The 16,613-nt window shown below is 54.0% G+C and overlaps 7 protein-coding genes and 1 non-coding gene across 8 annotated transcripts; 2 read left to right on the top strand and 6 right to left on the bottom strand.

Annotated features, from left to right (window-relative positions):
* Window positions 1-82: 82 nt before the first annotated feature.
* On the bottom strand, window positions 83-167 carry F5144DRAFT_t122. The gene has a single exon. It is a non-coding gene; the product is annotated as a tRNA-Asp (tRNA).
* A 403-nt stretch (window positions 168-570) lies between these two features.
* F5144DRAFT_493643 (ZIP zinc transporter-domain-containing protein) lies at window positions 571-2,376 on the bottom strand (the record flags this gene model as incomplete). The annotated part of the gene is made up of 4 exons (XM_066785991.1): window positions 571-829; window positions 887-986; window positions 1,054-2,051; window positions 2,114-2,376. The coding sequence occupies 4 exons, from the start codon at window positions 2,374-2,376 to the stop codon at window positions 571-573; spliced, it is 1,620 nt and encodes a 539-aa protein (XP_066640927.1).
* Window positions 2,377-4,248: 1,872 nt separating this feature from the next.
* F5144DRAFT_492889 (uncharacterized protein) lies at window positions 4,249-5,372 on the bottom strand (the record flags this gene model as incomplete). Its single annotated transcript, XM_066785947.1, has 2 exons — window positions 4,249-4,600; window positions 4,948-5,372. 2 exons carry the CDS (start codon window positions 5,370-5,372, stop codon window positions 4,249-4,251), a joined length of 777 nt encoding a protein of 258 aa, XP_066640926.1.
* A 1,912-nt stretch (window positions 5,373-7,284) lies between these two features.
* Window positions 7,285-10,035, top strand: F5144DRAFT_652459 (uncharacterized protein; the record flags this gene model as incomplete). The annotated part of the gene is made up of 6 exons (XM_066793056.1): window positions 7,285-7,562; window positions 7,615-8,251; window positions 8,367-8,701; window positions 9,182-9,236; window positions 9,307-9,505; window positions 9,566-10,035. 6 exons carry the CDS (start codon window positions 7,285-7,287, stop codon window positions 9,739-9,741), a joined length of 1,680 nt encoding a protein of 559 aa, XP_066640925.1. The 3' UTR covers window positions 9,742-10,035.
* An 897-nt stretch (window positions 10,036-10,932) lies between these two features.
* On the top strand, window positions 10,933-11,971 carry F5144DRAFT_621691 (uncharacterized protein). Its single transcript, XM_066792075.1, has 3 exons — window positions 10,933-11,392; window positions 11,476-11,665; window positions 11,732-11,971. The coding sequence occupies exons 1-2, from the start codon at window positions 11,185-11,187 to the stop codon at window positions 11,601-11,603; spliced, it is 336 nt and encodes a 111-aa protein (XP_066640924.1). The 5' UTR covers window positions 10,933-11,184; the 3' UTR covers window positions 11,604-11,665; window positions 11,732-11,971.
* Window positions 11,972-12,124: 153 nt separating this feature from the next.
* On the bottom strand, window positions 12,125-12,586 carry F5144DRAFT_652456 (uncharacterized protein; the record flags this gene model as incomplete). The annotated part of the gene is made up of 1 exon (XM_066793055.1): window positions 12,125-12,586. The coding sequence occupies one exon, from the start codon at window positions 12,584-12,586 to the stop codon at window positions 12,125-12,127; it is 462 nt and encodes a 153-aa protein (XP_066640923.1).
* Window positions 12,587-12,808: 222 nt separating this feature from the next.
* F5144DRAFT_576108 (uncharacterized protein) lies at window positions 12,809-14,129 on the bottom strand. The gene is made up of 2 exons (XM_066789114.1): window positions 13,641-14,129; window positions 12,809-13,569 (listed from the first exon to the last, which is right to left on the bottom strand). The coding sequence occupies exons 1-2, from the start codon at window positions 13,871-13,873 to the stop codon at window positions 13,020-13,022; spliced, it is 783 nt and encodes a 260-aa protein (XP_066640922.1). The 5' UTR covers window positions 13,874-14,129; the 3' UTR covers window positions 12,809-13,019.
* Window positions 14,130-14,364: 235 nt separating this feature from the next.
* On the bottom strand, window positions 14,365-15,696 carry F5144DRAFT_576107 (uncharacterized protein). Its single transcript, XM_066789113.1, has one exon. The coding sequence runs from the start codon at window positions 15,553-15,555 to the stop codon at window positions 14,647-14,649; it is 909 nt and encodes a 302-aa protein (XP_066640921.1). The 5' UTR covers window positions 15,556-15,696; the 3' UTR covers window positions 14,365-14,646.
* Between the last annotated feature and the right edge of the window lie 917 nt (window positions 15,697-16,613).

The raw sequence follows: 16,613 nt of genomic DNA, 5'->3' as shown, positions 1-16,613 counted from the left end.
GGCTGGCGGTCCTTGGGATAAAAAGGGGGTGATGATTCTAGGGGGATAGGGGTTAAAAAGTTGGACAAAAGTCAAAAAATTACTCTCCCGCCGGGAATTGAACCCGGGTCTCGAGCGATGTCGGCTTAGGTGACAAGCTCACATACTGACCACTATACTACGGAAGATTTGCTGGTGTGGACACCAGCTGTAGCGAGGGACTGTGGGAATTGGCCGCCGAGCTCCCCTAGATAAACGATCCACACCTTAACTGCTTGGTGAAAAGGGGCAGCCCTTCTGTGTTTACATCACAAAAATGCAAATACCGAAAAGGGGTATTTTATAAACAATGCCTATATCGAGCTACTTATTACCATAGTCTTCTTCAAACCTCTCGCGCCTTCATTTTCTTTCGGCTGTAGTTCTTTACTCACCACAGTTCTTTCCAGGCCCCAAGGTTAGCACCGAGTACCAACAGTTGGATGTCTGTATCTTCGCCTCCGTTGTTTATCCCGAGTTATCCAAAGTATTGCTCCCAATAACTCCAGAACAATAGTAGGCGTAACACACAACGCAGCACACAGCCCAGCCTTACGCCCACGCGCCAACAAGGCTCATGCATATCGCGCCAAAGAGGACCAAAAGGCAGGCCATCACCCGCCTCCGCCCTCTCAACACAGACCAACTCTCATCGCTCAAGAAGTCTTCGGCCAGCAGCTCTATCAAAGCAGCAAAAACCAGCAAACCGGACGAGACGGCGTTCATGGTGCCGACTAGGATAAGGCCAAATTCAGAGTCGGGGCTGTACAGGGTATGCGTGGCCAGGCCGATGGCTTGGCCGATTGGTGTTCTTCATTGGGGTTAGTTTGGGGGCAATAGTCATTGGAGGATAAGGAGAGAAACGTACGTGCACCCGTATGCTATGACCATCAGCCACGGCTGGAGGGTATTTTTCGGCCAGCTGATGGAGGCGATGCGGGCACCCAGGGCAAGACCTTCGAATGTTTCTGAAGCGGGCGAGTTAGTCATCCGTTGTGGTGACACGCGGGAGTGGAATGGGATGGGGGAGCTCACGATGAAAGGCAATGGCGATAAGCAGCACGACAAAATTACCCCCGACGGCCACGCTCAGGGCCATGCCGATGAACACGCTGTGAAACAGGATACCCACCTCCAGCAACATACACTGCAGGATGGCCTTTTTGTGCCGCTGCTCTGGCGTGAGGCTCCACCCCTGAGACTCAGGTTCCAGAGCCTCCTTAAGATTCGGCGGGGTGCCCGCGGCGGCAGTCTCCTCCTCCGACGGTGCCGGTTCGATGTTGACATGGTGGGTCGCCGAGGGGCGTGTGATGGCGGCCACAACGGCAGCATTGTTACAGTGTCCACCCCCCATGGAGGCGTGGGCGGCATGCGCCCCTGCCCCCGATGCCCCGACACTCCCAGCTGCCCCCGCCTTCCCTGTCCGCGGCATGAAGTTGCGCGCCGGGCTGAAGATCATCTCGATGATGCTCACGAAAAAGATGCCCACGAGCGCAATGGCCCCCGGCATGGCCGGGTAGTCGGTGGTCCAGAAGTTGGAGAGACAGGGGTTGCCGAGCGAGATGAAGGCGGTGGGCAGGAGATGCACGAACGCCGTGGCCAGCAAGACGCCGGTGCCGATGTGGCGGACGGCGAAGAAGAAGGGTTCCGGGATGCGGAGGATGGGAAACTTGGCGGCGAGCATGGGGATCGCGCAGGCTAAGCTCGAGACGGCCAGGATGATGATGAGGGCGCCGACGTGCAGCGGCGTGTTGTACTGGTCGCCCCCGGCGGCGTTGCCTGCGCACGCATCCCGGCGCCTGGCGAGGGGATGGGGAGTGGTTGCTACTACATCAGGAACCACCGACCCGGCCGTCCTCGCGAATAGTGCAGGGAGATGGCTCCCGGCAACATGGATCGACGCCGACACGAGGATGACGGACGCGGTCCAGCCAAACCAGCCCGAGGGGGGCTGGAACTGGCGAAAGGGGAGACAGACTTGGCCTTCACCACCAAGTGCTGTCTCGGACGCAATGAGCGGGCCTTTGACTGAGCTTAGTTGTTAGCAGGCTGGTGGCTCCACCGCGGAAAGGAAAGATAAGGACAAGACAGTCACTTACGGCCGCTCATTGCAAAGGGGGAGGGTGCGAGAGAGTCGCGTTCGCAGTCGCAGCGACAAAGTCGACCATCCCCAGCCTGTTTCTCATCATTGGGGAAGCCGACGCCGCTGCCGGGCCCGGGGCACTTGTGACGGTGTTCACGGGAGTTGGCAATGCCGTTGAGATCTTGGCGGGTCGTCAAATCTGGGGCCAGAAATGGCGGGTTCTGGTTCCACGTGGGATGCTCTAGGTCATCTTCTGTCCTTGACGGCCGGTTCATGGCAGGCAACGGTGGGGGAAATGGTGTTTATGACCCTTTCCAACTTTCGTCTCAAGAGGACCTCGGTATTTGGCTGCAATTGGCTTTAGAAAAGAAGTTTTGCGGTGACTCTTGCCGCCCGAGAATGGAATCTGGTTTGAACGTGACCTAACAGGGACAAATCGTCGAATTTCAGTGGGGCGCAGCAGTGACGACTTTGAAACCCGGCCCCCGGCTCAAGCTCCGGCCACCAAGGTGCTCTTCCGAACATTGCAGCATCTTCATTGGCGTCCGCTTCCGGTGGGTCTCGGCACGAACTCGACAATTCGGAAACACACGGGGCTCCATGGCGGTTTTTTCCTCCTTGCTTTCCCGATATATTGGGTGACTGTAACTATAATGAGCTACGAAATACTTCGTGCCTCTTCGAACTGGCGATCAGCGACCAATGTCGACGGAAAGAGAATCTTCCTCCCATCGCAGGTTTAACTTGAAGGTTGGCCTGGGGACTCGGCTGTCTCGCTTGGCGCCAAGGTCGCCAACGCCGGCTGAAGAATGGAGTGGGGGTTAGGGTATGTGCAAGAAGAACGAACGACGTGTCACTTACATGCTGAGGCAACCGCGTATTTTGCGTAAATCGAGCGCGTATCGCTGAGTGAGATCGTATCCGGCATGCATGGAAGAAGGAAGAATGGCGTTTAGTAGTGTAATTATAACTTAACGGTCCTACAATCTCGGTAATCGCTGATCCCCCATGTCGGTTGGCCCTTGGCTAGATGTTCAATTCGCGATGTGCTTTCCTATTGATAGGCACGTTGTTAACATACAATTAACTACATTTTGTAAAAGATTTAATGGTAAGTTGCTTCATTTTGGCGACGTCGTCTAGGATTGCGGCAAGTTAACAGCTAAAAAATTGGCGAGAAAAAGCAGCGTACCTAGGAACAAAAAACTGCAAAAGCTCACCGGCCAACCCCCCACTGGCGACCAGTCCTCGGGGACTATAGAGGGAGGGTGACCGGCTACGAAATCCCTACTATTTACTTTGTAGAGATTTGCTCCGAAACCCCGAGGGCTCGAACCCACGCCCTCCGAATGGGGAGGGGGGGAACTACTGCTCAGGGGTTTGAGGACCACCGCTAATAACCACTGCGCCATGTGTTAGGTGGTTGGTGGTCCTCGTTGAAAAACAGTGGCACGGACCTGATACATATAGCACGGGAGGAACGTGCGGGCAAGTGCCCTATGACCGGCGCTTTGGACCAAAAATTGACACTGTGCTGGGTGGTGGTTCAACCAGATGAGGGCGATGTCTTGGGACGCGAAGGTTAGCTAGCCGTAGGGTCTTGGTGGGAACACTTGCTCGTCTTTGTAGAACGTCGTCGATATAGAGTTGGCTAGATGGGTAAAACCGAAAGCAAGTATTGGCCTTCTTTCTAAAAACCATTTGCCGCAACTAGCTAGCGTTACGGTTAGTTGATCCACCCATATCACGTTCACCAACTCAAACTACACGTTGATGTCGGGTAGCTAGTTTGACTTAAGAACAAGAACAGGTCTAGGGATCAGCTGTGTGTTGAAATGAGGATAAAAGAAGGAAAGCGTAGAGCCCATGAGACAACTGTGTCCATTTCATTCAGCAAGATTGTGGATATATTTCTCGGAACATCATATTTCTAACTGAATAACTGATGCATGATTGCCCTCGCTATGATGTGCCAAAAAAACAACATAGTTAGGTAGTCGGCGGCCAGACTTTGGCATACCATTGGGGTTTAGCACAAATGCCGTAGAAGTTCAATACAATAGCAACAGATATCACGAAAATCAGTACACCCACTTATTTCGTATCACAAGCCTCCTCATCCCAGCACAATGGCCTTCACTTCAATGCTAGCGCGTCTCGGTGTATCGGACGGCACCGATGGGTCGACAAAAGCCGAATGGGGGCACACTGATTAGGTTAGCGTGGCCTTCTAAGTTCATTTGGGTCTGGATGTTAGACTTGCCAGTTGCCTCGCTCTTCATGCTGTCGTAGAGTTTGAAGACAATGACATCGTCCTGCGTCATGCCCCTTTTGTAGAACCATCGGTGGGACGGGTTGTATTTCACCTCGTAAGCCTCGTCGACGAAATGCGGATAAACAATGTCCATCGGGACCAGGTCATCATGGTCGACAGTGCGGAAGTCGCAGAGGGCCAGAGGGCAATCTTCCACCGGTGCCGGTGATATTGGCCTCCAGATGCTATGGCATGTTATCAGTGATAGCAAAAGCATGACTGGTATCCCCGTCTCCTCGGCTTGACCCACTTGATGAAGCGGACACGATTTTGCATGATCTCTTGGTAAGACTCTGGAAAGACAAGTTGAAGGCGAGCTTGACATGTTGCCTCGGTTGCATCTAGTGGATATGTCATCAGCACGGTCAAGTGAATACGTGCTTGCTTGGTGCCACGAACCGCAATGCGCGCGGAAAAAGGGCAACTTGAAGTTGTATTCTAAGCCGTCTGCTTTTTGAGTCGGACCATGGTGGCGGAACTGTTGCGAAGAACGCATGTGACTTAGCTTGAGAAGCCAGGTAGGAAGTCTGACGAGTGGTCGATGCCTCCTCCAGCACCCGCACCACCCCATCGGTGGGGACGCACATTGTAGGCGTAACAGAAGACGTCCCGACAGCCAAGACGCTGCGTTAGCCATTTGACAAGCCCGGGGAGATATTCGGACAACACATAATCGTCGGACCAATTCTGTACAGTGACAGGAGACTTGGCAAATTCGAACCCAGAGACAGGGAGGGAGAACCGGGCTTCGTGGCCAGTAATGTCAGAAATGCTGACGCGGTAGCTTTTCGAGACGAGGTTGTGCATTTCGAGGCCGGGGAAGCATTCATTGGGCAGCTGGCATTTGTATGGCTTTTCACTGTGGTACCGCTCCAGTGGTGCAAGGTGGTGGAATGACTCGGGCTGGACAGTAGGTAGGTCGAGGCTACAAAACTCCTCATCGAGATCCTGTCTCATTTGTTGGATGTCATGAGGGCTGTCCAAAATTGGCGGGCACACCGTTGTATGATCCGGACCTTGTAGGTATGGAATATGAGTGGAAATTCACGGCAGGTACCAAAATTTGGAACTCACTCGCTGTTCCGTTCAGATCAAGGGAACACCCGCCCCCTTCGAGAGGTGCCGGGCCAGTCCAAAGCCGCCATGGTCGATTGAAGGGTCGAGTAATGTCGAAACGGCAGGTCAGGACATCTGGACGTTCGTCCTCCAGCTTTCTGTAGGCCTCACTCCCATGGGCTGGCGGCCAAAAGCATTTCCACGGTTGGGCAAGGGCGGAATGTTTTGGCTCCCCGCTCTGTGTGAGAGGGCACAGCGGCTGGCCATTCGCAGTGACGCCTTTGCTGTTCCCTCTCTGATTGGCGCCTGCACCGCTCAGCGCGCCTTCCATCACCGTCGGGCGTCCGGGATCAAGTTTCGGGGGGTTGGAGTTTGGCAAGGCAAGAGCGCCAGGCATAATTCAATGCATCGTTTCTCTATTTCGGCACGATGACCAGTTGCTGCCCGGTCGAGCTTTCGTCGCCCGAGACGAGGCTCTGCCATGCGGTGACACACACAGGGCACACGGATTCCGCACCGAAACCTGACTTGGGCATGAAAGCGGCTCCAATTGCCGGCAGCGTGGCCTGCCGTGCCAGTTTGCTGAAAATTCGTTCCTTCCAATCATGGTGGGAAAAGTTGTGTGGCCGCCCTCGTGACTCGACTCGCTTGTGCTCTTGGGGGGAAGGCACGGTTGGTAGGGAAAGAAGGGGGCATGATTACGGCCGTGACGTGAATGGGTGGCCAATCTTTCGCTTGTTACGGCTTGGGGTACTTTGGCAGTCAGGAGGTGGGAAATCAACCACGGCGATCTGAAAAGCCATGCCGCAAATGGGCCGCAAAGTGGCGGCCCTCGATCACTCGATGCTTTTGTTTCAGGGGGAGGAGTCCGAATGCTTTAAATGCGCACCGCGGCGCCTGGTGAGCCTGGAAAGTTTGAGAAGTGACATGTTGTACCAGCAATACCAACTGGTGTTGGGCTTTTGAGACAAGCCATCCGGTGAGGATGCTAAAGTGTTTTGAGTGTGACTGCCACCGGGCCGGGTCATGGTACGCTGTCTCTGACGAGCTTGTGCGGGACAGCGCGGTATTAGTACTTTGGTATTACCAACCGCTTCCGCGCCGCCGAATCGGGAACCGGTCTGGAGTTCGAGGCGCGGGGGGGTCGGGTGTCTTGGGATTTGGGGATTCCCCGACCACACAATGGCCATTGTCGACAATCCTGCAATATCGCGCGCGAACTTCAGGCTCAGAAGCTAGCATTCCGGTCTGGCCGCATTTCCATTCTGGTCACGATTGCAACATTGTACAAACGAGGCTAAGACTTTCTCCGCCTCCTTATTTTTGTTGGCCGGCCACAGACCTGGGTCGTCATTCGAGGACTGGAATTTGGCCCCGTCGTCGTGGACAACTTTCCTTTCAGGTCGGAACCCCAGTTTGACCAGGTCCCCCCTCTCCTGCCACTATTCCACATTGCACAGTACTAGCATGCAGGTAAACTGGAGTTCAATTCAATCCCCCTGTCCTGTATCGCCTGTTTCGAGTCCGGGGTTGTTTTATCCGCGCGCGCAGTTTAACGGCGACCATCGCGGCTGCCGAAATTACCTTAACTGTGTGGCCGTCGTCTCGTGTTGTTCAGATCCCCTTGCTGATGCTTTGCCACCGTCGCCTCTTTATTCGTTCGTCCCTTCGTTCCAAGAGGCCCCTTCTATTATTTAGCAGCACTGCACCTGCCCTACTCTACTGTTTCCACTCTGCTTCTGCAAACTGACCAAAATTACACCAGAATCAGTCACGGAAGAGGTCGTGCCCCTTCCCAGAAGACAACGGCGACATGACAAGAATCAAGCGGGTCCACTTGCCGGCGGCCTTCCTGTCCCTAACGCCCGAGGACAGGGGGGTGATGGAACGGGCGGCATCAATCATGAACATCCCACTGACCCAGGTTACCCAACTTATACCGGGTCCTTCTACGGTTGACCAGGGGACATCGCAACGCACGGGCAGTCTTGTATCTGCACAAGGTGTGGTGGGTGATGGTCATGACATCGAGAACGGTACTTTCTTGCCTAAAACCCAATTCACATTTGGCTCAGAAGCTCATGTTTGTATGTGTAGATACCAGTAGCCATGACGGCGAACAACCGAACGGTGACGACAATAGAGACAGCGGGTCGGATGGGGAGGTTTCGGTGTGGCAGTCTTCTGCCGCCGAATTCGATAATATCGATGATGGCATCACCAAAGAGTACGAATACGTGGACCCTTGGGGGGATGATTTCCCGATCCTCGCTCCAGCTACCGCAGCTGCGCAAGGCCCGGCAAGAGAATCCAACACCAGGGCATCGGCCTCGGCGGTATATGGTCTATCAATCCAGCCTGCATGGAGTCTTGCTCAAGCGGACACGCAATACGTTCCCTCCCTCGTGAGCCACCTGACAACTCCCACCAACACAACACTAGCTACGCCTACAATCTCAAGCGATGCAGACCCAGTTAGCCAACAACAGTCCTGGGAAGTTATAGAGAAACCTCAATCATCTCAGCTTTCACGACCCCCACCATCATTTGAGTGGCCTACGGCTGGTGGCTATCTCGGGCCCATGCCGCAAATTCGCAACCCTGGCGATGAGGACGTGTCGCGCGACAACCTCCGCTTTGTGTCAGAGCACCCATTACAACCTCAGCCACTGGCGCGCGCCCAACGGCGTGGGCCATTCCAGGACCGCAAGCGACAGGAAGACGCCAGCCGGACGAGGGGACTAAAGGCATGCGTTCGATGCCGCATGCAGAGGATTCGGGTAAGTAAACAGTATTTCCCCGGCGCGTTCACCTGTCTAATAGCTTTGATAGTGTGTCATTGTCGAAGACGATCCTACCGGCATCTGTGGCACTTGCTTGGCTGTCTCCAAGCAGAAAGTCCATTATCTGCCCTGCCTTCGGTATCGGCTCAGCGAGTGCACGCTCTACAGGACTGGAAAAGCCCCGGGTCTCGAATTCACCTTCCGCTGGCCTGTGATGAAGCTCAAAGATATAACGGAATGGGAGTCTCCGAATTTGAGGACAGTCCTGGTCAAGTCGGACGTTTGCGAAGTCCCGCTCAAGCTCGTTGTCCGTAGGTTCGTCCCGATCCCTCACAAGGACTCAGTCCACCGGTCCTGGGTGGACCATCGAAATGGCGTCAAGAAGTTCAAGAAGACCACCCCGTACGCCGTCGTCAATATGAAAAACGCAGTACAAGATATGAGGGAGTACGTCACCGCCAATGTCTTCAAATGTATGGACTACTTCCTCCGCGGGAGCGACCAGCTAGTCAAGGATACATATGAGTTTGCGCGAAAGCATATGCAGCGAGTGGAGGTGATGATTTCCACCTTTGTTGGGCTGTCCGAGAGGATGCTGACGATGCAGATATAGTCTGACGAGGAGCGGAAATTGCTCGGGAACTTCTTCCGGCTGTGGTTCGCGATCCGCCGAACAGCCACTACAGAGCATATTGTCGGGGAAGACACACTCGACATGGAACCGGAGAAAAAGGACGAGTCTTACCCGTTATTCGGGAAGATCCCACTGCCACCAGTCATGATCCAGCAGCTGGATATGATCTTGACTTTGGGCATCCTGGAGCCGCTTCGCAAGCAAGTGCTGGAGGATTTCCAAAGGCTGGCCTTAACGAGTAACCCGAGGAATTGGATGACGATCTACTTGATTACGTTCATGTCTCTCCACAGCTGCGCAAAGATTACGGCAGAGAACTACCACAATGCACGCAAGCACGGCCTGTTGGTGAGTGGCCTGAAAGCCGATTAGTAATTATCATGTGTATAATGAGGGCACGATGCTAATCACCTTCTAGCGGAGATACGCGATTCCCAACTTCATTGCCGAGCGGCACCACAGCGCAAACGTGTTCCTTTCACACTACCACTATCGAACCGAGTCGACCAACCCGTTCAAACAAGATTGGAAAAAGCGGCATCTGACGCCGTTCTCTTACATGTCCGTAGATGACATTCAGTTCTTGGAGCGAACCAAAGTGTTGCTCGAAGAGCGAGGTAAGGCCCGGCTCTAAACCGATGACGAACGCGACAAAACTGACTTTTTCATCGGCGCAGAGGAGGTAATCAAGACAAACAGGGACAATGATCTCTATGAGCACGAGCTGTACTTTCTCTCTCAGATGTTTGAGGAGAACTGGCAACCGAGGGACACCATGGTTGAGCATACGGAAGGTACCGTCAACAACGTAGGGCTGAAGATGTATGTGGGAGACGAAGCTGGAAAACGATGAGGTGTCCTGGGCTTCGACCAAGACGGCGAACCAGGACCTGAACCAGACCGGAGCTGGCGTTGTGATAATTTTCTTTTTGTCCTGTTCTTTTTTTCTCACCCAGTTCAGAGTATCACTTGACTCTAGCGTTTGGTTTCTGGAAAGAAGAAGTGTGTTTAGAGGAGGCTGGTTCTGAAAAGAGGTCGAGGTAAGTACGAAGGCGGAATCTTGCTGATGGCTATCGATCGACAAGAAAGTGTGCTTTCACACGTTGATTTATGCGATGGTCGAATTTCAGAACTTGCACGGAGCTTCATCTTGTGTATGATCTTCCTTTCAATTTATTGAGATTTCCTAGAGACCTTTGGCTGTATAATTATCGAACAGGTTCTGCGTCATAATTATTGCCAACGCGACCAGGGCGGCATCATGGATGATGACGTTGAAGATTTGGTACTGTGAAGTGTGCCACTCATCACTGACAGGAATTCAAGCACCAAACCCAAGAAAGCATGCGCTTGTGGCTGCCCAACCACGTATGAGACGCTGTCATTGCCGCTTTCTGCGACCGGTCTGGGAGAGAGGGCGGCACGGGAGAAGAACTCCAACCGGTCTGGCAACCCCTGACACCTCAGGACTTGGCAAGAAGACGGAACCAGCCGAACCGGTCTGCAATGCTCATGGAAACAAAACCCCATTCCTATTGGACACCTGTTGGGGTTACACGACACACCTGTGCATGAGCCACCGGTCGAGCGATCCGCCGAGATGCAGGAGCTCCGGCCCTGACCGGCCCGGAGAGCACGGCGCTAGGTCCCGAAGGTCCGGTATCTTGGTTCCGGGCGGCTTATGCTCGACATTTTAGGGCTGACGACAGGGATCTCATACCAGTGAGACAAGGGGTGACAAGGACAGGGCCCGGAATGGACGACATGGGTGGTGACATCCACGTTCCTTCGAGTATCTCTGATATTGAACGCGATGCCCAACGTCACCGCTCCCACAACCTGCCCTTCAGCCTTGCCAAAAGCCCTGAAGGTTAGGGAGGTAGGGACCGCATACGTGGAAGGTACCTGATGATTCAAACTGTGTAGAGTCTTTGGGGGGGAGAGATGGGGGTCAAGGACGTGGGATGAAAGTGCAGATTGCGAACTGATATAAAAGAATGGTTCATGCTTCCAGCCGTCGTGATCCACATCCCCATCTTGCCATACCACATCGAGCGGCAACTAAGCCAAAACGTCCCATCTCACTGCTTCCGGTTGCTGCCCCTTACACCGCTAATCCCGGAACCTGCTGGACGACCCCAGCAGTCCGGTCAGCGCCCCCGGTCTTCGCCCCATCTCGCCTCTCCCTTGCAGATGCTGCCAGCCGCTTGCCGATTCCGCTTAGCTTACAGGCCCGACTAACACCAACCCCCCCACTTACTACCCGCTCACTCATCCATCCATTGGAGAGGCAAACATGGCGGCGCCCACGCGGCACGATGCAGCATCGGCTGTCACATTCCTAGTGTCGGGCATGGCACGGGAGGACTGCGCATATCCACCGTATCCGTACCAGGATCAGCTCCACGAGATCGACCTTGTCCTTCTGCCTGCACAGGCAGCTGGTGTCCGGGGTCGGGATTCGCGGAGGGATGGTGCGTATACGGCGATGTTGGGCTTGAGTGGTGGGTCTATCCTCCCCCCCCCTTCCTCCGGCTAATGCTTTGTTATAATGGAAGGGGACTAACTTGTGGTTTTGTGTTTGTAGTCGACTTGACCACTCCGCCGAATAGGGAGGCGGGTCAACGTCGGGATTCCGATGTCGACACACGGTCTGTGGAAGTGTCGTTGGATGAAGAGGACCTGGCCCAACGGGGCGTCGAGCTAAAGAGCTAGAGTGCTTATCAATAACTCGTTTTGGCATTAAATTGGGCGGCATGCTTAAAGATTGGATGGTGGTAAGTCTTACCATGGTGGGAGCTGGGGAGCCGTCCTGGAGAAGTTTCACTAACATGAGATCTTAGAATCATGGGATGATTATAATGGTTAGAAATGCAGACATCTTTTATAATCTTCAGGGGTTGGTACATGGGTTTCGGGTTACTCCAGTTGATAGTCGATGTCATTTTGGGAGGTTGGTTGTGAGCTTCAGAGATACCCACACACTCGGATTCTTCACCTTGGGCATTGCCGAAGGGGGATTAGTTATGATTCACGAAGGGCAAGAGAAACGGGAAGAGGCGCTTTGATGTTATGGACAAGGGATCTTCGAAAATTTCGTATGATTAAAACTAATAATATATTTATTGAACTTGGAGCGTCTTGTTTTTGGTTGGCGACTTATTAGGCCAATCTTCGCCATTTGATACCCCCTGCTGCTGAACCAATGATTGAAACGGGATGGGTGACGGTTTAGCCTAGCAGATAGCGGTCATCCTCATCTGCTCATATAGTGCCTTTTGAAGGTTCTTTTCATAAACTGCATCTTCAACCCAGATGCCATTCCCTAGACACAAAGATTGCAGCATACAAAGTCGCCTATGAATTTCCCAGATAGCCTGGTCAATGGTAAAATCGTTGGAAATGTATCCCCTATTATAAACGTAGTCCAGGACGTGCAAGACGAACGCAGTGGCGTGTTCTTCTTGTCCCCAAGACTGCTTTGCCCAGGGGGTTTCTTGGGTCCAGAGCCATCCTACTGGCCGGTGGGCCATGGTTAAGTGGACGCGGGCCCTGATATGGGCAAAGTCAGGATCTAAAACGTCGGGATGGTGGAGAAGATACTCGTAGGCGTAGTCATTGAAACATGAGATGAAGAAGGCCGCAGTATGGGGATCCTCCATGCGGAGTTGGCAAACTAAAAATGTTAGGGCGTCCATTGTCGAAGTGATGTCAAGATAAAGTTCGGGGTGTTGGAATTGGTGGACATCAGGTAGTACATGTAGGCCGGCAGGTAGCTTCTGAACACCCCAGCCATTGTTTATATTTATTTGACCGCAACATGACAGAGCCATTGTTCGCACAATTGGCTTGTGTCTGTTCACATGCCCTACCTGAGAACATCCCATCACTCCCTGGTAGCGTAAACAAAGACTTGATAAAGGGACACCAAAGCAGCGACAAAGAGGTATTGTTTCACCCCCTGAGCAAGGATCAGAGGGCCCGAGGGGTTTCATGACTGACATTTTTGCATACCACATACCATGGCGCCATTAGACACATCTCCCACAGTCTATAGAATTAATTACAGCCACTACTCTGCAACGCACGCCGCTAAGCTCCCAGACATGCGGGCCCCGAACCCGAACCCCCTTACGCACCCCCCACCTCAAACTTAGTGCAATCATCCTGCGCGCCCCTCTGCGCAACCGGCATCGCCACAGGCTGATGATTCCTCGCCGAAACCATAGTACAGACACGGTACACACCCGCGGGCAACCCCCCCGTGACCTCAGCCTGGAGGGCGCCCTTACCATCACCGGCATCATCGACGCCCTTGAAGTACGCAAACTTAGTCGGGTCCGGCACCTCGAGCGAGCGCAGGCTGCCGATGTTCTGGACCGAGATGTGGCAGTGGCCGATGATGTCGCCGTTCTCGTCCAGGTCCTGCGGGGCCGTGTAGTAGTTGCTGCTGGGGTTGACCAGGTAGCCGGCGCGCAGGTGGCGCGTCTGGATGCGCACGGCGAAGGTGGTGTTGGCGGGCACGAGGTCGCCGGGCTGCGGGTAGGTGATGATGGTGGAGATCATGTTGGTGGTGGCGGGGATGCGGCCCATGGGGATGCCGTTGCAGGAGCCGGCGGTGTTTTGCTGCCCGTTGGTGAGCGTGCGGCCGGCGCAGAAGTTGATGAAGTTGGCGGAGTCGCTGGGGGGATATTGGGTTAGTATTGGCCGTGCCTGGTGCTGATGTATGATCTGGGGGGATGGAAGACTCACGTTTTCGACTCGCTCAGGCCATCTCTAATTCCTGGCGTTCCCTCCTCCAGCCCAGTGTATTGGCTTGCGGTTTGCAGGGCGTTGGGGGCTAAGCACGTGGCTGTTGGCTTTGGGCATGGTTTCCGCTTTGATCCCAGGCCCTGGATCTCATGCTGAGGGTTCGTGCCCACGGCAAGCCCGGCAACTGCTCCTAGATAGGAGAGAAGCAATGTTGTTGTCGTCAAGGGAAGCATCTTGAATCTGTTGACCTCTCGAGTGAGTGTTTAACGAAAGTACAGTGCGCCAACTAAACCACGTCAACCGGGCCACGCGGTCATCTTAAACAATGGCCGAGACTCTACAAATATATATTGACCACCCAATCCTACTGTGACGGATCTGTTAGTCTGCAGGTCTGGGGTCCTCTAGATTGCGGCACGCCCCGGCTAAATTTCCGCAGATCCGGTACTGCCAACCAGGCTGGAGCGCCCAGATTGGATGGCGTGAGATTTGATGTCTTGGATGAGAAAAACACGTCCCACTTTCTTTTCTGGTCGTGGCCAAGGCCTTGGGATATCCACATGGGCTTGGCCACATGGAGGTTAAGCGCTTGCAGATCGAATCGAAAGACGATCTGGCCGTGTCAAGGCTGGGCGGCCATGGATCGTCAGCTCGACTCGGATGCACAACAAACAGAATGCGCCGAAGTTTGGCCCGAACCGTATTAATAGTATTATTGTCTCCAGTGTATTCTCAGTCACTTGCGTAACTAGACTACGCTAGGTCCTATTCTACCTAGTCCGCCCCCACGGCTTGCGAGATTATTGTGAAACAGACCCAGAGACTTGGGCCCTGATCGCACAACGTGACAAACCAGGGTGGAAGGTGGGAGACTTTGCGGAGACAAGGGGTCATGGGAATAGTTAATTCTTGCCGATCTATGGATACAAGGACACCGATGTTGAATCAGCCATAGGAAAACGGGATGGTGCGAGTCCTGACTCCTAAGAAACCCCACCAAACACCATTACCAATGGCACACTTGGTGCGGTGGTGGGCGATAGAACCTGTACCAAGCCTCATCGTCATCCATCTCGATGTAGAACTCTGCATCCATCATGTCCACCTGCATCTTCATCCAGTCCCAGCTATCTTCGACTTCACCAGACGGATCCGTTGCTTCTTCCGGAGGGAGCGGATCCTGCCAGGCACGGATGATATTGACATGCCCCGGGTTCCTCGGGTCATTAGGCGTATCCGCCACGCTCAGCAGAGCGTCCTCGTCAACTTGGATGAAGTATGTGTAACGCGCACCCCGGCCGCCCCGGAGATTGTCCATATCGCAGTTCGGGTTCTCGGTGCGCGCCCACGCTTTGAACCTCCCTTTCAACTCATCACGAGAGGCATTCTCTAGCTCGGGATCTTCGACAAAGACCCAGTCAAGCTTTTCGGCAATCCCCGGAGCGTCGGACTCCGCAATGAGCTTGCGCGAGCCAGTCTCAACCCGATGCTTGAACTCTGTCCAGTGGCTGTCTAGCTCCGGTTTGTAAGTGCATCGGTATATGACCCAGCCCCATTTGTCCTCTGCGCCGGAGTCCAACAACCACTGGATCTTGCCTTCGGGCGAAAGGTCATACCACTCCATCCCAATCTTTCTTGTTGGCCCTTGTGAGCCGACCTGTTGTGGTGACGACATGAAGGGCCGTCTCGATAGTTGGAGATAGGTTGGCTGGCGTGTCGATGGGGGTTTATCGTAATGATGCCTAATATGTGCGAGTTGCTGATGAAGAACGTTTGGATAAAATCGCTTGGTTATTATGCACGGAAGTGACCGCGGTAGTTGAAGTTTGGGGCGTCGTGATGCTGATGTGGCGGCCATGTGAAAGGGGTTCGTGGAATTTGCCCACGTTTTGACGACCGCGTACCTTTGGGTCATGTTGGTTCCACGGCCATCCGTGAAGAAGGGTCTGATCTACTTGAATAAACCGGCAAGCATTACGAAGGGACATGAGCGTACGTGAGAAATTGCCTAAAAGGGTGCTTGCCAGTGGGGCGAATGACGCGAGTTCATCTTGAGATGAAGATTGTGGTTGGCCAGGGGAGAAAGGGGGGAACAGGCTGCAACCCTCTGCTTACAAGTACATACATGCAACCTATCCCATCATACCGTATACTTGGCGAGACTCATGGGTGCCGGTGTTGTTAGGCGGCTACTTTCCGCGGATGTACTTATACGTCGAGCGCCAGGGGACGAAGTTGTATCTGGTTTGCTATTTATTATTATTATTATTCATACTCCGCTATGCCCTAGGGCGTGCCGGACCCTCTGCTATTTAGTGTACAGGAAAACCGTGCCCTCCCGGGCCGGGTGAAAAACCCCTACCAACAATCAAGGAACGATGCGTTCTGGTGAGTCTACGTATACAAAGAGAGGAGGCCTCCTGGCCTCCGAACGGGGGCGCTTCAGGCCGCCGTTTCCAGCTCGAGCCTCCTGGCCAAGCTGTACATCGGCAGCCTCCCCGAGTCCATCAGCCAGTCGAGGATCCTCCTCGCAAGCCGTGCAGTCGTGGGATTGATACCGTGTAGAACTGAGTAAAAGTCCCGTCGTGTCCGAATTCCAGTTCTCTCCCATCTTCGAGTCAACGGTGGGGCCAAACACCACACTACCAGGTGTTCGGCAGTCTCTCGTCCCTCGCCACACTCGCAGGCAGGCGTCAGAACCTCCGGGACTTCCCGTGTAAACAAGTAGTCCCGTAAGCCTATTGCTCCCGTCCGGATTTGAATGAGCAGTGAGCTTTTCGCCTTGCTGAGACCGTCATGCCTCCTTAGGGTTTCGTTCCGGAATAGCGTCTCCCGCTGATGGTCAAAGTCGTCCGCCGGCCTGGTGATTGCTCTGCCGTCCCGTTCCTTTAACCACCTCGCTCTCCAGGCCTCTTCTACTGCCTTGTCCGTGTCTATGGTTCCCCCCGTCCAGCGCATGATCGTGCCCGCGGC

Source organism: Chaetomium tenue, assembly GCF_020726465.1.
Source record: "Chaetomium tenue strain MPI-SDFR-AT-0079 chromosome Unknown F5144scaffold_5, whole genome shotgun sequence".
In the NCBI taxonomy this organism is placed as follows: domain Eukaryota; kingdom Fungi; phylum Ascomycota; class Sordariomycetes; order Sordariales; family Chaetomiaceae; genus Chaetomium; species Chaetomium tenue.
The sequence above is the reverse complement of the archived record's forward strand: the minus strand, read 5'-3'. Positions and strand labels throughout refer to the sequence as shown.

What these genes read in the sequence shown, in the direction of transcription:
- F5144DRAFT_621691 (XM_066792075.1), top strand. Translation starts at nt 11,185, where the DNA reads ATGGCGGCGCCCACGCGGCACGATGCAGCATCGGCTGTCACATTCCTA. An exon ending in GGCGATGTTGGGCTTGAGTG is followed by an intron (nt 11,393 to 11,475) that starts GTGGGTCTATCC and finishes TTGTGTTTGTAG; the next exon opens with TCGACTTGACCACTCCGCCG.
- F5144DRAFT_576107 (XM_066789113.1), bottom strand. Translation starts at nt 15,555, where the DNA reads ATGACCCAAAGGTACGCGGTCGTCAAAACGTGGGCAAATTCCACGAAC.
- F5144DRAFT_576108 (XM_066789114.1), bottom strand. Translation starts at nt 13,873, where the DNA reads ATGCTTCCCTTGACGACAACAACATTGCTTCTCTCCTATCTAGGAGCA. An exon ending in GGCCTGAGCGAGTCGAAAAC is followed by an intron (nt 13,570 to 13,640) that starts GTGAGTCTTCCA and finishes ATATCCCCCCAG; the next exon opens with CGACTCCGCCAACTTCATCA.